The following is a 19,933-nucleotide window of genomic DNA, read 5'->3' on the forward strand; positions in this document are numbered from 1 at the left end:
TAATGTAAAATACATCAAACTGAACCGAACGCCCCCCCTAAGATGTGGGGTGCCTTGTAGTTTAAACTTTAAACAAAAAACAGTAGCTTTTCTTATGACACGGATCCTGCCTTGGTGATCAAACAAATCTCATCTATCAGAATTTTCCGGTCATAGAATGCTGGCTGCTGAAATAAACCAATCCATGATACTTCGACTAGACAGATTGACATGATGAGATCACTCCGATCGACTACAGAACCTATGGATAACACATTCCGTGAGACAAATGAATCTTATATAAACAGAGCAGACAGAATACATGAATCTTATTGCTAAGGTAATTCGAATAGTACTATTAATGGTTCGAAATTCAAAGGCAATTCATTCCGTGTCTTGGGGGATTAAACAAACTATGCAGATAAGAAACTGTAACAACTTATATAACATATTTCGTGCTACCGCTGAATCATGAGTAGAATTGGTAGTTCTTTGCTGAAAGTATGATCGACCGTAACGCTCCAATCGGGGCCAGAATCATCAGCAAGATTCCCACAATGATGCAGATCTGACAATTCAAACAAGATGCTATACATAAAATAAAAGAAGAGAAAGATATGAAAACATTGATTATATAAGAAAACGAAGTAGCGGGTGAGGAATGGTTCAAATTCGAGGGCGCCAAACTTTTGCACGCTTTTTAAGTTCATATGAATAACCATGGCTAGAAGAGAACATACCCAATTGGCCCACCAAGAGAAACCAAACCTCTTTGGTTTGTAGATAGCAAGCCACATGACGCAGGGCAGCTGAGGAAAACATTGAAAATATGTTTCAATTATCAGTAATTCAAGCAGCTCTGGCCGGGCCGAGCCGTTGTCCAAACGGGGATTAGTCTCAGCCAATAGGCTAATATACGTCGTGGTCTCACCCAGAAAAAGAAAATCACAATGAAAAGTGGCGGAGGGTCTTACAAAGTATGTGGTCGGAGCAAAAACAAATCCTCCAAAGAATCCCAGAAGGCCTCCAAAGAAAGGGAAGGTCATCCCCACAAACATTGTAAAAGCTGTAGAAAAAGCAAGATGCAGCTCTGGGTAAGTCGAAATCGAATGTCTAACCTTAGAACAGGTATATATAAATGAAAAATTCCGAATGACATATGGTGGGATTCGATCTGGGACCGATCTAGCTTGTTAGGATTATTTACCAACATATAAGAGCCGGGTTGAATAACGGAGTATTTTTGTGGGCTTGAAATGGAGCTTCTTTACCAAAACAGTCTCCAACATGTCGAAGACTGGCATCGCGTAAATCTGCAGTGCCGACAAATTGTGAACATGTCATTGTCGATTTAATTACTGGAAAGAAAGAGTACAAACATATACGTATACTTTAGGAACGGAAATATGAAGATTTGGGAGGAGTGTGAAGATACCTGATAACTGCCAACAACGTGGATGAAAACGAAGATGTTTGCTGCAACGATGAGCCACCCGGGCTTCTCCAGTGATATGAGGATGTTATCTTCGACTTTGTTCCCGAATATCCAGTATCCGATCAGCGCGACGGGGAAGTAGCACAAGGCCACAACGATGTAGGCGAAGATCACACCTTTCCACATGGGGCCCTTCGAGGGCTTCTCCGGCGTGGATGGGATGGTGGCCTGGATCTCCAGCACGACATTGTGGCCTGCATATGCAAATGCCACATCGCCAAGAGCAGTGAAGAATCCGAAGACGGCTCCCGACGTGTTTTTTGACTTTGAGCCATACTCTACGCCGTCCTGCACACCCTTGTGAAGCGAGGCCACCCACGCTATAGTAGAGTAGCTACATAAACAGGGCACATATATAAAGATGAACTGAATCCATCACAAAAACGAGTCGCATCGTATAAATTATCTGGCTAACTGTGCTGCATATTGAAATCCAACACCATGTAAACAAGAATAAAACTACAACCAGAAGTTAGCCGACTCGTTGTATCCATGACATCTAGTACTCCATCCGGTCTGCCAGTTTATGTTCATACAAAGTGAGCACATTACTTTACAGAAGCCGACATTGATCTATTGGTGCTGTAACCCCTCCCTGCTGGGACTATGAAGGCCCTAGTTCGATTCTATTCTCATCGCTGAGATTCCCAATGCTCGTATTGATTCCTCTATCGATCTCCCTAGTAGGTCTTATGGAATCTCCCTTGTACTGGGAGGGAAACTTGTGAGTACGGAATCTCCCTTCTCGCCACTTGAGTTAAGTAAATACAGGAACACAACGAGCAGATTAGTCTAACTAAGACTTGAGAGAGTACCTCAAAGACATGACGGCTGCGGCCACCGAGATGCCAGAGATGGAGTTGAAGTTGGGCAAGAGCACCAAGAAAAAGTGAACGCCACCGAACATCATGATGAAATAGGTAAGCTTGATGGGGTTGTCGCCCTCAGTGATTACGTCAACGACCTTCTTAATAGACTTCCCTCCCGTGACCATATAGACTATGCACACCCCGATCTCGACAATGAGCTGCTGCGGCACCACGATGTACAGTCCAAGCTTCTCCCCGAACGCATGCTGCCCGAGCTCGTGGTACCTGTCGAACCTCTTCCCGGGAACCATCTCGTGCATCTCCACCATCTGCCACAGCGTGTACAGGGTTATGATCCATGAGAGGACCAGTATGACCACGCCGGGACCCCTGGAAACACATCAATTTTCACAACATTTAGAATTAGACTTGCATGAAATCACCTTCGCCGCAAGAAATTTCGCTTTTCAGAGGAAGTACCAAATTCTACTATAATAGCCCTAATCGACATATTTTCCCAACAAACTTTCCGTCCGAAATTTTCTATCATTGAAAATCGAGATAATATTGTACGTGCTTAATTTCGTAGGAAGACATATGTTTCTCGGGTGCAACCTAATACTTGAAAAACATGTTTAATTAGAATTGCTTCAGAAAACTTGATATGGGATCGATAATTAGTCTCGGCAGATAAATTAAGAACATCTAGTAATCATACTCAGGAAAATAAAATAATTTTCTTTTTTCTTTCAAGAAGATTTTTTTAGAGGGGCTATTACGCTATATATCCCATGATTTTACTGTTTTCTCAAATCTATTCCAGACTTTAAAAATTACCTAAAAAAGCCTATGGTTTACATTTTGTTCCAAATTTATCCCGCCGTCAATTTATCCGTTAACGAAACGTAAGTAGGCTCCAAATCTATTCCATGATTTTAATTTTTTTCTCAAATCTATCCCAGATAAAAGGCCACAGTGGTAAGAACAGGCTCACTTATGTTCCACGTCACTAACACCGTTAAATATTGACGGAGAAATTAACGCCGTGATAGGTTTGGAACCATATGTAAATCATGGACCTTTTTGGATAATTTTTAAATTATGGGATATATTCAAGAAACAGGTAATATCATGGGATATCTGGCGTAATAACTTTTTTTAAGATTATTTCGAAAATTGGTTTATAGTGGACGCTTTTAATACAAGAGAGACCAAAATATATTGTCAAGAGAATGCAATTTGCCAAATAAATAAATAAATAAGGCATATACATTATGGAAAACAGATCTAGAAACAAAAAAAAAATTGCATGAACATTATTTCAAGAAAAAAATTCCATGATTCCCAAACCAAAATTTCCCTTTTTCCATAAGATCAAAATTCTCAGGCTATTTGTTAAAATTAATTTTGCAGGCAAAACACTGCTTTTTATCTATTTCTTTTATGAGTAATTCAAAATGTATTCATAAACAACAATAACGACATTTATTTGAAGTAGGCAAGATTACGAATATTAATTTCAATAAAAGAAATTATACAATTGCATTACCATCCAAGCTCGGACAGGGCGTAAGGGAGACTGAGGACACCGGCTCCGACCATGGCAGTAACATTGTGGAAAGTCGAGTACCACCATTTCGCATTCCTTGAGGATGTTATAGGAAGCCAATCGTCAATCTCCTTCTGCTTCGCCAATTTATCGTCGATCTGTAGTTAATGTCGAATATTTGCAAAATAATAATTATTACAATTTCTTAAAAAACGAACATCGTAATTGTTTAATTCTATTAAATGTCATATCATCACAATTTCCACTTATCCTTATAAGAACAGACGAATTAAGCAGATGCAAACCTTTGAAAAGAAGTAATACGAAAAACAATTTAAAAAAAAAAAGAAATCAAAATTTTATAATACCTTTTCGAAGAGCAGTGAATAACAGATCGAGTCAAATTGATGTATGCACTTTCTTTATGAGTATTTGATATTTTTATTTCACAAATTGCGATTAAATTTCGGCAAAAAATGTTTTCCAGCCTCAATCAAATTCGTGATGAAAACCTCAATACATAGGCCAGAATTTTCTATGTAACAATAAATAATGTAATAAAGTGGACAAGAGTACTCCAAATTAGAAAATTGAGAAAACAATTTCCATTCAGCCTCCATTTCTTTGACAAAACAAAATTTTCAACCTCAAATGATAATTTTTCTAGGCTGCAAAAAACATAAAACAAACGGAGTCGTTTCATTTCATATCCCACATCCAATTTCACTTAGCAAGTTAAAGAAAACAGAAAGCATTTGCTACGCAAAACACGTTATCCATTCAGAAAACCGAAAAAACCCATTCAGCGTAAACAAAGGCCTTGGGTCCTGATGTGATTTGACTCTTATCGAACATTCTTCATGGTGATTCAGATCCATATCCGTACGCCTCGTGATCACCTAGAGTTGCAACACTGGTCGCCCCTGATCCCTTCTTTATGAAGAAAAAAAGAAAACAAGAAAAAAGGCTAGTGATAGGTGCAAAAGTTACCGCGGGGGTTGCCATGTTGGAGATCTGACCCGATAGGAGCTGCCGGGGTTCTCCAATTCACTCTGGACCAGAGAATATTTTCCACCGAGTGGAAAACGGAACTTGCGATTTGTGTGAATCGATCTAATTATATAATTAGTGAAACGAGAGATTTACGAATTTAATTGGATTTATCATTAATTAATAACCCAAATGAAGGAAATTGACAATACTTTCCATGTGAATCCGAGCAGATCCCATGACTCTCATTGCTTTATTACAGAGATTCGAGTGTGCCATTTGCCAAGAGGTGCTAAAAACATAAGATATTTATTTATTGATTTTTGCCATATTTAGCTAGTGAGGGAATTGGAATTTTCAGAAGAAATACTGTATGTTGCGCTATGATTATGACTAGATTCACACGATATATCCCATTTCTAATATGTTTACAATCCACCCGTATATCAGCTGTCTACTTATATAAAACATTTTTTTAAATTACTAAGCAAAAAGACATTTTTTAATTTTTAATTTTGTAATTGGTATTTTTTTTTAATTTCCAAATTTCCAATTTCCAATTTCCAATTTCCAATATTACTATATTGCCAGCCGGCTAAAGCTGAAATTGAATTCATTTTTACTTGTTTTATTTAATGATTTGCAGTGGAAGGACTTTTAGTTTTAGGGTTTGTTTAAAAAAATTGCGAAAAAATAATTGATGATATCAAAATAAATTAAAAGTGTTTGAGAACCAATTTAGCATTGTCGAAAACAAAATAAATTATTGATCAATACTTCAAATACATAATGAGTATAAATAATTTTTATAAGTACCTATCAATATATTAGAGAAAATCACGTTTGTATCTGAAAAAATCAACTCAAACCACGTTTTTTAAAATTCTTATTCTCACCAAATAAGAGTTTGTTTTGATCTAAAAAATGATGCCCGGAAATAATTTTCCTTATTTTCTAATAGAAGTATATTTGATTTTTTTGAAGAAGATGTATGGCCTCTCCCAACAACATTGATCAACATGGTCCTCAGGATCGAGGATGGTCGTCACGGGTGTCAGTGACATCATGCTGGGGCCATATGCATGAGTCGGGGAAGTCGCCAGATGAATACTGCGGTTCTGATGTAATATATTTTTCTTTCAATCAGAAAGGAGGCCCAATCCTAAATTTGATGTCTCATTTTGGTTATTTCAATATATGTTGTCTCTGTTAAATTCACATGTGATGGCATAAACTTAAAAAACTTGACCGATAACATTTACTGACAGGAGATTGATTCAGTAAACGAAAAGCTTGAAAGGAACGACAGAAACCTGCAGACGAAGTTCTGATTTGTCCGAACATTCACCACTCAACGGTTTCCCCTTAATCGCATGTCAGAACGATCTATATATAACTAACGGCTTGCTTGGACTAATTTTTTTCCCCCGGTATTGATTAATTATTTGCCTATAAGATTGAGCTGAACTTTTTATGCTGCATTTGGTTTCAAAATATAATTTTAAAATTAGATTTTGATTTTAAAAAAGAGTGGTATAAATGATTATGTATGGGCTCACCCTTTAACTTTGTATGAGTTATTTTGTTTTGTTGTGAAAAAAAGAGTGGTATAAATGGGACTCACCCTTTGACTTTGTATGAGTTATTTTATTTTGTTGTGGGTAAAATTAAGTTAAAGTGTGATTTTAAAAATCACACTTTGAAATCAAACAAACTTTTTAACCGAACTTCTAAGAGTAGAAATCATAGTCCTTGGCCTGACGTATGATCTGCCTCAATCATCCAATAGGCGACAGAACCATCAAGAAGATGCCGAATATATATGATGCAGATCTGCAAGTACCCGAGACCCAAATCAGATTATCGGATTGAGCAATATATATCTTTAGGATCAATGTTGGAGTGATCACGGTGATCGAGCTCTTTTGCTTCGATGCAAGAACTTACCCAATCATTACAATAAAATTGGACTATCTAGACTATTTTCTCTCGACGCTTTGCAAAGCGACGAGATAAATTGGCCTAGAGGAGCTTTTCCCAACTCTCTAGAAAGCGTCAGCATAGATTGATTTTTAGGCGATGTTTTAAAAAGAGTTGTCTTTTATTTACCCTATCCCGACGTTTTTTTGTGCTTTTTCCAACCTTTTCAAAAGCATCGGGCTAAAACTATTTATGCCGACGCCTCAAACGTAGACCCTTGTCTTTTTTCCCCCCTAAAACAATCCAAAGAATGAGCAGGAAAGTTTCCGCTTAGCCGAAAAATTCAAAAATTTTGGTCAACGGATTGTCATTTTGATACTGGATGTTGTCAAATATGTTGTCAGGTGTGTTTTTTAAGTGCATCAGCAGATTGTGATTTTGTCACTGGTTGTTGTCAAAAGTATTGTCACCGATATTTGTGATCGTAATAGGAAGGGCAATCTGCTGTCTCCTCACGAAAATATATTGTTATAGAACACAAGATATTATTGATGATGATACTGATTAAATAAATCTTTCAACACTAAATTTACGACGGTCTTCAATAGTTGTCTCCAATTGAGAAGAGAACGGCTTATTGCTATGGCTTATTGATCGACCCAAATTCACAATGGCTCTTTAACAAAAAACTGATTTATTTATGAAAAATGTTGCAAAAAAAAAACTTTGGATGTGTTCTATTAAGAAAAGTATATGGCTTCGAACCCTTTGTGGGATCACGTTTTCGATTGTTAAAGTACGAACTCTGAGAGGCTCGATCAAGACGAGATTGTTCTAGGAAAAATCTATATATTCATGACTTAATTTTTATGCTAACATATATATGCTAAAACCTATAAGATAAGTCCACACAAAATATTTCCAGAGTTAATACAAACCAAGTCAATCGCTAGTATTTTAATCATCCAAAATAACTACTTAATTCCTTGTGGCTTGGATTTCCTCGAAACCGAAACAAACATTTTCAATAAGTAGGACCAAATATTACAAGAGATCGGTTGAACAATAGAAAGTATGTATTATATTCATACATTGCTTGAAACACGTAATTAGGTTTCATCAGAGGGACTTAAACATACTGAATTAATTACTTTAAATTAGCATGAAGTTGACTATATAAGACTCAAGAGTTAAACTGACCAACTAGATTATCTTCTAACTAGCCATCTTACTTGTTTATGACTAGCAATTCCCTTGACCAACAGTTACACATCAATGCTTATGTAGCGTTCTTTGGGGTTTCCAACCCTTAATTCATGACATTAATATATACATACATACATACATACATACATACATATATATATATTCAAGTAATGTTAATAGGTGGAGGTATAGAAAACATGATCCACAAAATTAATATTTGTAAGATTTGATCCCAAAATCTCTTGGTTTCAAATAGTTGGTGAATGTTTGCAGTAATTACTCTTCCAAACAAAGGTATACTTTTATTTAATTAAAGATTATGATAATAACATCCCTTCTAATACAAGGGACGTAAATGACTTGATGAGTTCTATATGTTTTTACAAGAATTTTGGAGCTAAAGCACTCAAATACTCGACTTCTATATATGATAACAGATAGGACAACATATTGTCATATCTATTGTTTCAGCCCAGACAACCAGATCTCATGTGATAATACGTTGTCATATCTGCTGTCAATGTGTTGTCACCTGAAATCAACGTGAGCCGACGTTTTAAGTGTCAACTAAGGTTGTTTGGGCCAACATTTTACGAAACGTTAGCCAAAGCTATTTAACCAAAAAAAAATAAGTTGAGCGCGAATTTTCCTGCCTAGTCCTTCAAAATTTCAAAACCCAAAAATTTAGACTGCATTTGAAAAGTTAGTGTGATTTTAGAATCATGATTTTGATTTTAACTCAACACACTACACGACAAAAATACACGTTTCCCAAGTCAAATTTATAATACCATCTCATTTGTTTTTTTCCACAATCAAAATCAAAATCAAAATCAAAATCAAAATCATGATTTTAAAATCACACTAACAAATCAAACGCAGCCTTAATGATTGGGCTGCATGTAAGACAACCCTCCCTTATTCCCTCCCTCCCTTCTTCTTCTAAACCGCCACCCAAAAGACAAACAACCTCTTCCCTTCCTCTGCCATCTTCCACCATCTTCTTCCATCACCCTTTCATTACCACCATTTTCAGTCTACTGCCATCACCATCACAACCTTCCTACCTCCTCTACTCCTCATCTACCTCCAAAATCAATTCCATTATCGTCATGGGCGAAGCCGGGATTTCTGTCGAGGGGGGGCAAAAATATTATAATAAATATAATTTTGGGGTAAAATTTTAAAAATTCAAAGTTCAAGGGGGGCAAAGGGGGCAAAAATGTTACAATAAACATACTTTTGGGGTAAAATTTTAAAACATTTAAAGTTCAGGGGGGGCAATTGCCCCCTGCTAATATGCTGGCTCCGCCCCTGATTATCGTCATCCATCTCTTCACCTCCTCTATCGTCGTCTTTCTCCATCATCACCTTCACAACAACCCCTCCAAAGACCATGCCCTAACCTTTCATGAAGTTCGAGAGAAAGAAGCTGAACATTAACATCAACACCATCGGACACATCGACCATGGGAAGACCAACATGATGGTCCCAAGGTCCTCCTTCAAATCCGTTCTTAATGTGCTGCTAGAGTTCCTGCATCTCATCCTCTTGTTGCAGCTTTTTGTCCCTTCCTAAAGTTGCTACTGCTGCTAATGGCTCCCCCTTGATCTCTCGAAGTTGTTTATGCTAGTTGACGCCCCTCCTCAACCGTACCTCTGATTCTAGTGAACTCTCTCTTTCAATTTCTTTCATTACTTCTACCCATTTTCAATTGAAGGTGAAATTCTTAGAACCCGTTTGGTATTCAAAAAATTTTCTAACGCTACTTCACTTACTTCACTTATCTTCAATTCAACAACACAATTATTACATTTTTCTTTTTCTTCAATTTTTTTAACCATTCAATTCAATTTTTAATACTAAATTTTCTCAACTATTCATTATTTTTTTCACGATTCAATAACACAATCATTACTTTCTCTCAACTATTCATTACCTTTTCACACTTTTTCTCATAATTTAATAACACAATCATTACAAACCAATTAAAACCAAAACTCAACTCAACTCAATTCTAAAACCAAATACAATCTTAATGTATGATGATTTTTTAATGATTTAAGAAGTTGATGCAAGATTTTGACGATTAGAAGTTGTGGTTGAGTATTGTGGTGAGATTCTTTGAATGATTTATGTTGTTTTCTTAATTTATAGGGCATGACAATCGATTGTCAAAAATTTGACAACCTATTGTCAGCGGTGACTTGGGTAAGTTCACCTTGGACAATGGGCTGTCAATTTTCTGACAATTGATTGTCTTTTTTTTTTTAATAATTGAAAATGGTATGTGCCAATGCTTTTTACATCGGTCTAGGAATGCTTTTAGCCGACGCTTGCAAAGTGTTGATCAAGTCATGGCTTTTAGCCAACACATTTTACGTTAGCCTAGGGATGGTTTTGGCTCTACACAAAAAATATCGACTTAGGATGGATTTGGCCAACACAAAAAGCGTAGGGCTAGGGATGGTTTTGGCCCGACATAAAAAGTGTTGGCTTAGGGATAGTTTTGACCGATGCAATAAGCGTCAACCTAGACTTGGTTTTCAGCCGACCCTTGAAAAGCATTGGTCTAGGATGGATTTTTGCGACGCTTTTGGAAAAATGTCGAGAAGCATATAACAACGGTACAAACCCGAAGCTTCTAAAAGTGTTGAGAAAAACGTTGGGAGGGCCTAGGCCGATGCTTTTTGCGTCGGTACAGGTAAAAAAAAAGCAACAGCCTAGACCCTTTTTTTTTAAAGTGAAATTGGTCCACCAAGATAAGATGAACCTCTTCAGCTTGTAGATTGCAAGCGACATTGTGCAGTTAAGCTGAAACAAGCAGCAAAAGGAACACAGGGAAGTTCTTGTGCGATCAATCTAGCAGAGCAACTCAAAAGATAAAAAAATATTGCTAATTTCTTCATGCTCGTTCCAAGTTTGAAGTACCATTTGTACAAATAAGAATCCCCTTCATTACATGATTTCTTCTTCATATATATAGATATATATAGGATCTATGGGACAATTACTAAGAAGTACATAATGAGAGCTGTGAGGCAAATATCTAGAATGTCAAGGGCTGAAGCTTGCTTACGAAGCATGTAATCAGGGCAAAAGCGAACCCTCTGAAGAACCCAAGTAGACCGCCGAAGAAAGGGAATGTGATTGCAACAAACATTGTAAAAGCTGCCACGCAAATTACATGCTAATTTTAGTTCTAACTCATAAATGTAGTAGTTCGACAAGGGTAATCTGTATATAAGGTTTAGTTTTACTTACTGACATAAAAATTTTCGTTTGATAAAACGCAGAAGTCTGCTCGACCTGAAGTGCAATTTCTTCACCAATACCATCTCTATCATGTCAAAAACTGGCACTGCATAAATCTGCAGACAAATAATACCAGTATCACTTGTAAAAATGTGGCTTTTTCCATAATCAAATGATCGAAATCGTTAAGTATTCGGTCTTTATGGCACATTTGGCTCTGGAAAAGGAAAAGATGCAATGATTTATGATCTATACACTCGATTGCTTCCGATAATGTGGACAACAACGAACATATTAGCCATGGAAATGAGCCAGGCTTCTCCAATGAGAATAGAGTGTTGTCCTCGACCTCATTCCCGAACATCCAGTACCCGATCAGGGCCACGGGGAAGTAGTACAATGCCACAACTATGTATGCAACGACCACTCCCCTCCACATTGGGCCCTTGGATGGCTTCTCAAGAGTGGAGGGACCGTCGCTTGAATCTCCAGGACCACATTGTGCCCCGCGTAGGCAAAGGCCACGTCGCCAAGGGGACTTAAGAAGTTGAACACAGTTCCGGCAGCGCTCTTGGCCTTGTAACCGCATTCCACGTTGGGCTAGACTCCCTTGTGTATCGAAGTTGTCCAAGCAATTGTCAAATAACTGCAGCCATACCCGGTTATACATCAAACTTGGTTTCATCATAGAAATCTCAAAATATGAAAGAGCTCGTCTGTTAGTGTTAGGAGTTTTCCCTGCTAGGTCTTTTCTTCTTGCATAATTTGTAGTAAAAATGACAGGAAACTATGTGCTTGCTTGGTGTCCAAGTAAGCAGAGTGGAATGCCACAGAGAGAAGCGAGCTCGAGCCTACCTTAGAGACATAACAGTAGCGGCAAGAGAGATGCCTGAGATCAAGTTGAAGCTTGGGAGGTCGGAGAGAACGAAGTGGACGGAAGGGAAGATCACAATGAACCGGGTGAGCTTGATATCCTTGCAGGGTTCCGAGCATACAAGCTTGTGGAACTTCTGGAGTGACTTCTCGTCTGTGACCATGTACACAATGTCCACACTGGCATTGACCACAAGCTGCTGCGGGACCATGATGTACAGTCGGAGCTTCTCCCCATTGCATACTGCCCAAGCTCATGGTACCTATCGAACCTCTTCCCAGGGACCATCTCGTGCATCTCCATCATCTGGCATAGCGTGTACGGGGTTATGATCCACGAGATGATTAGCACAACCACAACGGGACCCCTGAATCGATATAAGAAGAGGAGCAGAAAGCTTAGTAATGTTCTACCAATTTCCAGGTTATCAGATAGCATGAGTAAAGGAGGGAAATTTTACAATCCGAGCTTGGACATGGCATATGGGAGGCTCAGCACACCGGCTCCGACCATGGCTGTGACATTGTGGAAGGCAGAGTACCACCATTTGGCATTCCTTGATGATGCGATCGGGACCTAGTCGTCGATCTCCTTCTGCTTCTCTAATTTCTCCTCAATCTGCCCATTCAACAAATAAAATCATGAAAAAGTTAAGGTTGGTTTGCTTCATTCATCGTGTTTGTTCAGCTTATATGATACATGGGTTTTGGTCTTGAAATATCCTTATGCTCTAGATATGAATACTAAAAACGAAGAAATTATTCCAATTTTGGCAGGTAGTTATATATTGCTTGGAGCATGCATCATCAGTGGAGAAAACTGTTCTAACATCGGGTGTTGTTGTAGTAGAGGTCAAGGAGCAAGAACCAATTATTCCAAGAGAAAACCTACACAAGCTTCCAGTAACTAAGCCTTTCCTGAAAGATTGGAAATTGGCTCGAAATTTTTAGCTCCTCGTTTAATCTTTTTAGCACCGAGGAACGGGATACTTTGAATGTGTAGATACTCAACCAATGGGTGCTATTCAATTTGCTAAACCCCGGTTCCTCTTTCTAAAATGCTAGACAAGGTTGCAAGCACAGACTGCTAGGTTTCGTACTTATATCCACTAAGTAACATGACGGTTTGAGCAACATATTTTGGATTGAGCATGGGAAGAGGATTAACTAGAGGTCTTGTTAACCTTCCATGTACCACTCTTTTCTCCTTATTGCAAATAAGCAACTAATGGTGCGTTTGGTTTCAGAGTTAAAGTAATTTTGATTTTGATTGTGGAAAAGGACAAATGATTTTGTAGTGTGTTGAGTTAAAGTTAAAGTTAAAATTTTTGACTTGGAAAAAGTTATGACCCTGCTTTTGATCTGTCATCTCAATCCTTTGCTGGGATTCGGGTTCCTGTTCTATCATGTCCTGCAGATAGTTTTCGCTATAAACGAAACCTTGAGGTTCTCTATAATCATTCAAGAGGTGCCCTGCGTGACTTGAATCGATTAAGAAAATATAGTTAAATCTTTCCTAGAGTACTGATCCTAATTTTTGCTTTCTTTCCTTCTTGTTGCTTATTACCCCTATATTTGAGACTTCCAACTATTGCCATTGATTAACCAGGGGGAAGAAAAAAAATAGGGGAAAGAAAGAAAAGCCATTACCCTTGAAATCTGATCATGAGAAGTAATATATCTGTTTTTTTTCGCTAATCCGGGTATTTAGGCTTCGCCTGACTAATTTCTAGGGTTCTGTGAACCCCCGGCGATGCACGGTACGGGTAACCACGCCAAAAGCGCTCCGATGGCCCCAAGGGATTTCGAACCCGAGATCGAGTGGATACTGGAGCTCCTCCTTAACCATTTAACCACTAGGCTAAACCCCTTGGAGCTAAGTAATATATCTGTTGGTTTGACAACTTTGTGCTCTTTAGTTGCAAGTGTGATTGGTTATGCACCTATATAGTTATCTAGATATAACGTGAAGCTCTTGAGCTTTCTGTGTTTAAAACTACCATGTGATAGGAATTATTACCCTTTTATGAGCGACCTAATAGCACGGTACCTTGATATAATAATCCTATGCTGGTATTGGACGGAAATTTGAAGGGAAGGGGTGGTCTAAGTACAGTCCCAACTTACTTGCTATTTCAATTTTTTTTCTTCATAATGTCAAAATAAGTCATGCGAAAACGACTATCCAAATATATTTGCTTCATACTTCCCATGAACTATGGACTTATCATCACACATTAATATGTTCTATTCTTTTATTTTTACCAAATTCCCGAATTAGTATTTACACAGTTGATTGTCTCCAGATTTAATATATCATTGCTTGATTGAAGTTGTTCATTTTGATACTGATTAATTAATATATTGTATTTATTGTGAATTTGTGGTCTTAGTCCACAATTTTTTTTGTAAAATAAGTATGTTTTTTTTTGTATAGATATACTGTGTTTATTGTGAATATGGTTGTCTTGGTTCCATAACTTTTTAGTAGAATAAGTATATTTTTTTGTATTGATCTATATAGTTCTTTAAAATGCTATTCGATATCTTGGATGGGAATTGGGCTCAATTTTGAAGACAATTGAACAAATCCTTGTTTATTGTATTGCCGCTAATAATTTAAGTTAAGACTACAAAAGAAAAGAATTACCTAAAGAGGCTCTATGCTTTGAGACCTTGCCCACTCAAAGTTAGTCATGGGAATTTTCCCTTTGCATGTATAGAAGCATTAAAGTATATGTTGGAATATAACATGTATTCCCCAAGCCTTCGCTGCATCATCAGTTGTGCATTTAAATGAGATGTTATAATTTTTTATCTCTTCCCTTTTCCCTTGATAAGTGTGCAGAGTTTATTATGGAAATTTGTCTTCCTTGTCTTTTTGGGATTTTCGCCGTTTAAATCATTTGATAGCATGGGACAGAGCCCCATCCGGAATCCACTTTGCTCGTCTCTTATGTCTTCATTCTAGAAGAAAGAAACACCTTGCGGCTACATACTTTTGGAGAAAAATTGATGATGTGAGAGGACACAACGTCCCATATCGGTTGAAAAGAAAAAAAATGGAGAAGTTTATAAAAAAAACAATGGTCCAGTAACCCATTGACTTAAACCTTTAGATTGCATATGGACTCGAGTCTAAATTATGCCAATTTTATTTAAAAATTTATCCAACTGATATCAGAGCCCATGGTTATAATCCTGGGCGTGTATGGCCGCCCTTTGTGCGGTGTAAGGCGCGTATGCGTGGGGGTCTATACGACCTGTAGGCTCGAGTGTAAGTGTAACGTGCGCCTCGAGCAGGCACCCGTTGTGTCCGATGTCGGGACATCAAAGTGAGGGCGGGTGTGATTAAGTTGTGTGGTCCCCTCAATTGGTTTAGGTCACGTGGCTCGTGTAAAACGACACGATATCACGTGAGGGCCGGATGTTGGAGAAAAATTGATGATGTGAGAGGACACAATGTCCCACAAAGGTTGAAAAGAAAAAAATGTGAAAGTTTATAAAAAGACAATGGCCAGTAACCCATTGACTTAAGCTTTTAGGTTGCATATGAGCTTGAGTCTGAATTAGGCCCATTTTATTTAAAAATTTATCCAACAATACTGCAATTGTTATGCTCAGCTTACACTAGAATAAAAAAGGAGACTCGTTGTTCACAACAATCATTGGAACATGGTCCCGGGTAAGGGCTGTTGGTATAGGGTGCTTTCCGCTGCCAGAGCAGCAGCATCAGCCGCCATCACCATCTATCATTTCTTTTGCTCCTGTTAAATATCAACCCCAGTACATTCCTGTTTGTTCACGCCGAAAATCGCCGAAGGGTAGATGATGAGAAAACCAGGTGTGTCAAGGCACTATCTTAAGAGAATAGAAACCGACGCGACACCAGCTAGCCCCACCGATGCAGATTCGTACCACGACCTCGAGAGTCCGCGGGACTGAACGGCGGCTGAGTTTCAAATAGATGAAGTAAACGGTTGAATGCGACTAAGACGATATCACAGCTCGAGGATTTAGCCGCTATGAGTTTTCCACTATTTCTTCATGCTATGTTGAATCACGGATACTAAGACTATGCAAAGGATGGTTCTCGGTCTTCAATGGCTGAAAATAAGAAATCTAGGCCGGAACTTAGAGTCGATGGAATAGACGGCTTGGAAGCCGGTCCTTAGAATGATGCAACCACGAATCCCAGAAGATTTGTGGCGTATGGATCTCAGGCTTGTAAAGTCAAGAGAAACCGCACCTAGGTCCGAAAACCTAAGCTCGGGTGAAAGGTCGTTCCTTACTAGAAAGCTCGAAAAGGGGTAGAAGGATAGGTGCCGAATGATTGGCGGTTGTAAGGAATTAAAGGTGCATGGTATTAAAGTATTAGAGAGGTAGATATTGAAAGTGCAATATTGTAAGTGCCACAAAAGTAAAGTACTAGAAAGAAAATATAGAAAAAGTGTAATGCGATTGATAGGTGTGTCGAAGGGGGATTACAATGAATTCCGAATCAAGTATTTATAGATGTTTACATGAAACAATAGAAAATCTATCTAAATAGATACGCCTATAAAATACGAGATATCGAGATATTGTTCAAATAGAAAATTGACTATCTAGCCTAAATAGAAATAAAATAACAAAATATATTAGAGAGATATCCGACTTATTCATCATCTAAGTTCGAAGATATCTGAGAATATCACATGCTTGCTCACTAAGAATAATAGGCTGCCAAGGAAAATAAATCTCCACCGCCTCTGTTGAAAATTCGCACGTCCATACATATATCTGCCATCATGGCTCACCCTGCTGGGCTTCTTTCAATTGGGCCTCTCCTTGAATGTCTCGGGCTTCTTTCAATATGGGCCTGACTTCAAAACTTGGGATCCAATCCGACTCGGCCCATACATGATGCTCAAAGCCCGCTCTTCAACCCGAACCAACATACTCTCAAAAGCCGGAAAAATCATCGGGATCACTAATTACACATCACGACTCGGCAGTCTTCACGAATTACGGAAAATAGGTATAAACAATTCCATTGTAATTTTTCCCCTGTTGTCTTTAGATTAAGATTATACTTGCTCTATTTATATTTACATAGATGTACACAATCTTGCGGTTGCTTTTTATCTGAATTCCTTTGCACAACATAGGATTTTGGATTGTGCATTACGATATGACCTTCCCTTTGCCTTTCTTATTATGATATTTTTAATTTCCTCTTCGTCATGATCTTCCCATTGCTCTTGCTTTTTAAGTGGAATCATATAGACTTTTATGCTTGTGTTACTATACACAGATTTGTTTCAAGCCGTACTCTTCTAGCTTAAATAAATAATCAATGTTGTTACCTTACATTGAATTAATTGGATGCTCACTAAAAGAATTTCCTGCTTTTAGAAATGTTACCTTACTCAACAATTGGAGGTTCACCAAAAGAAATTCCAGCTTCATGCATCATAAACTTACTATGACATATTTCATATAGTGTCTGTCCCGTCTCAGTGAGGTTCTGCGGAAGAGATCTGGAGCCCTGAGATAATGTTGTCTTCGCATGTGTGATCAGACAGGCAAGGTGGAGTAGCGTCTTATGTAGAGTGAGGCTGGATTGATTTTTGTAATTAAGCTATCTCCATCATTTTCTTTTTCACTTTCATTTCCGTATGTGTTTGTGTTGACAGTGTGGATGAGATGAGATTTATTCATGTACTAATAGACATAAGGTTGACTTAGAACTAGGAGAATCAGGATTTGAAATTGAACAGTGGTGTCAGCAGGTCATATACATATTGCTCACTAATTCTCATTTTACATGCATAAGTAATACACGTTACTTTTGTTGGGCCAATGCAATGTTCCTCGTAACTTGATAATATCAATAAATTATATATATACATATATATATATATCAGATTTTATTAAAGAATCAGCTAACTAATTACTGTCTAGTGGAATATTACATCAATTGTCGCAGTTTTTAGTTATAAAAAAAGGAGAGAAAATATGCTAATTTTTTAATGTATAATATTTTTTGGCCGAATTCTGTATGTGTAAATATAGTCAATAATCCGCACCAAAAGATCCAAATTTTTATCCATTAATTTATTGAAAAGCATTCAGAAATGTGCATAGACGTAGAAAAATATAAAACTCTATATATTTAGAGATGTTGAGCAATGAACATATGTAGGGAAGTCGGACCAATGGACGTAAAATTAATAATGCCAAAAATACAAAAAAAAAAAGAAGAGTAAAGGGGTGGTTCGAATTTTCATACACAGGGCAATAATTATAAGATATTTATCTAATTATGCAATATGTCACAATTTGCTTGCACGTCCACGATAAAATAAACTAATCATACCCCAAAGGAAATTCTTCAACGTGACCGCCCGAAAATTATACATATTGATCACTCCCCTCTTCCTTTCACTACCTATTGTTCTCTTCTCTAATTCTCTCCTCACTCGCTTTCATCCCTTTACCAGTAGATAGAAAGACTTCACTGTATTATAATGTAACTCATGCAAGAATTTGAATTTGAGGATAGCTTACTCAAAAAACCCAAGTACCAAGAAATTTCATAACTTGAGAATATGTTGCGGACGAACATGAATACGAGCCCATCGACATGCGCTTCCTTCATCATATAATAGCCACAGATCTAGTCAATCTCATTTACCACATTGAGTTCCGGACCATCAAAGGGAAGCCATTGTAAGGAATTAAATACGCTGCAGCGAAGATAATGACGGCATCAAACTAGCTAGGGGCAATTGCAGCAAAATGACCACTTCACCTTAGGCTTCTCCCGTGTGATGGCGGAATCCGACCCCGCCCTCAGCTTCTCTTTGTTCGCATCATCCTCGTCGCCATGACCATTTCCATCATTGGGCTTCTTGTTGGGGCGGGTGGCGACCGTGGCATCCCCGTTCGAGGCAGGCCTGGGGCTTCCACATTCGTCAAGCACGGCCCTGATCTCCTCAGCCCTGCGGAGGTACTCGGTGAACTTCTGGGTGATGGCCTCCCGGATCTTAGGGTTCTTCTCGTACTTGAGGTGCGTCTTAAAGTACTCGAGCGCGTTCATGTATAGGGGGAAGGCCTTGGCGTAGTTCCCGGCATTGTCTTCCTGCACCGCCTGCTTGACGTACTCGATTGCTTACTCCTTGAAGTTGCTGTACATCGTTCAGGGGCGGGAGCTGGAGGATCGCATACAGGGAGGAGTCCCAATCAACGGATGGTTGCAGGAATCCTAGAATTTGGTAGCTCCAATCAACTCTTCTTCGTGCTTCGGCTGTTAAGCTCTGACGACCTGAAATCAAGAAGAGAAGCCAGATCAAGCTTGATTGGCCCTGGGAAGAAGTGGAAACAATAGAGATAACGATGCGAGGAGAAAATTATAAGGTCACGCTGCTATGACTTGCTGCGGTATATATATATATATATATATATACACACACACCCACAGCTGCATAGCCCATAAAAGTCAAAATCCCTTTTGTTGACTTTTGGATCGTGCCAGCCACTCATTCTAAAATTGCACCTAATCAGTAATTATAATATCTGCCAACAATCCATTTTGCATTGTCCTTTTTTTCACTTTTCAAGCATGAATGATTCACATTGAAAAGGGCAGCTCAAAGATGAATACACACCCATTTTATCCAATGCAATTAACAATCGCGAGTTACTACTAAAATAAGCGTGTTTACCGAGGAAAAATTCCCTTGGTATTTAATAAAAATTGGCCAATTTACCGAGAGAGTAATTCCATATTTTTTTTAAAACGGTAGTCGCGTGGCAATCGTTCCTAGCCACTCAAGTCTTTTTATTTCTTTGATTTTTTGAGGATTAGAACC

General features: G+C 38.2%; 2 protein-coding genes and 1 pseudogene across 3 annotated transcripts; all 3 read right to left on the reverse strand.

Annotated features, from left to right (window-relative positions):
• Positions 1–260: 260 nt before the first annotated feature.
• Positions 261–4,992, reverse strand: LOC116213346 (lysine histidine transporter 1-like). Of its 2 annotated transcripts, XM_031548233.1 has the most exons (8): positions 4,823–4,992; positions 3,833–3,990; positions 2,290–2,673; positions 1,415–1,808; positions 1,187–1,292; positions 954–1,045; positions 720–788; positions 261–547 (listed from the first exon to the last, which is right to left on the reverse strand). In XM_031548233.1, exons 1-8 carry the CDS (start codon positions 4,835–4,837, stop codon positions 449–451), a joined length of 1,317 nt encoding a protein of 438 aa, XP_031404093.1. In that variant the 5' UTR covers positions 4,838–4,992; the 3' UTR covers positions 261–448. The 2 variants fall into 2 exon arrangements, with proteins under 2 accessions (XP_031404093.1, XP_031404094.1); XM_031548234.1 differs by lacking the exons at positions 3,833–3,990; positions 4,823–4,992 and adding an exon at positions 2,764–2,844.
• A 1,560-nt stretch (positions 4,993–6,552) lies between these two features.
• On the reverse strand, positions 6,553–12,690 carry LOC116213347 (annotated as a pseudogene).
• A 5,745-nt stretch (positions 12,691–18,435) lies between these two features.
• On the reverse strand, positions 18,436–19,493 carry LOC116213215 (protein SUPPRESSOR OF K(+) TRANSPORT GROWTH DEFECT 1). Its single transcript, XM_031548073.1, has one exon. The coding sequence runs from the start codon at positions 19,159–19,161 to the stop codon at positions 18,841–18,843; it is 321 nt and encodes a 106-aa protein (XP_031403933.1). The 5' UTR covers positions 19,162–19,493; the 3' UTR covers positions 18,436–18,840.
• Between the last annotated feature and the right edge of the window lie 440 nt (positions 19,494–19,933).

The sequence above is a fragment of the Punica granatum genome, chromosome 7 (assembly GCF_007655135.1).
Source record: "Punica granatum isolate Tunisia-2019 chromosome 7, ASM765513v2, whole genome shotgun sequence".
Taxonomy (NCBI): Eukaryota; Viridiplantae; Streptophyta; class Magnoliopsida; order Myrtales; family Lythraceae; genus Punica; species Punica granatum.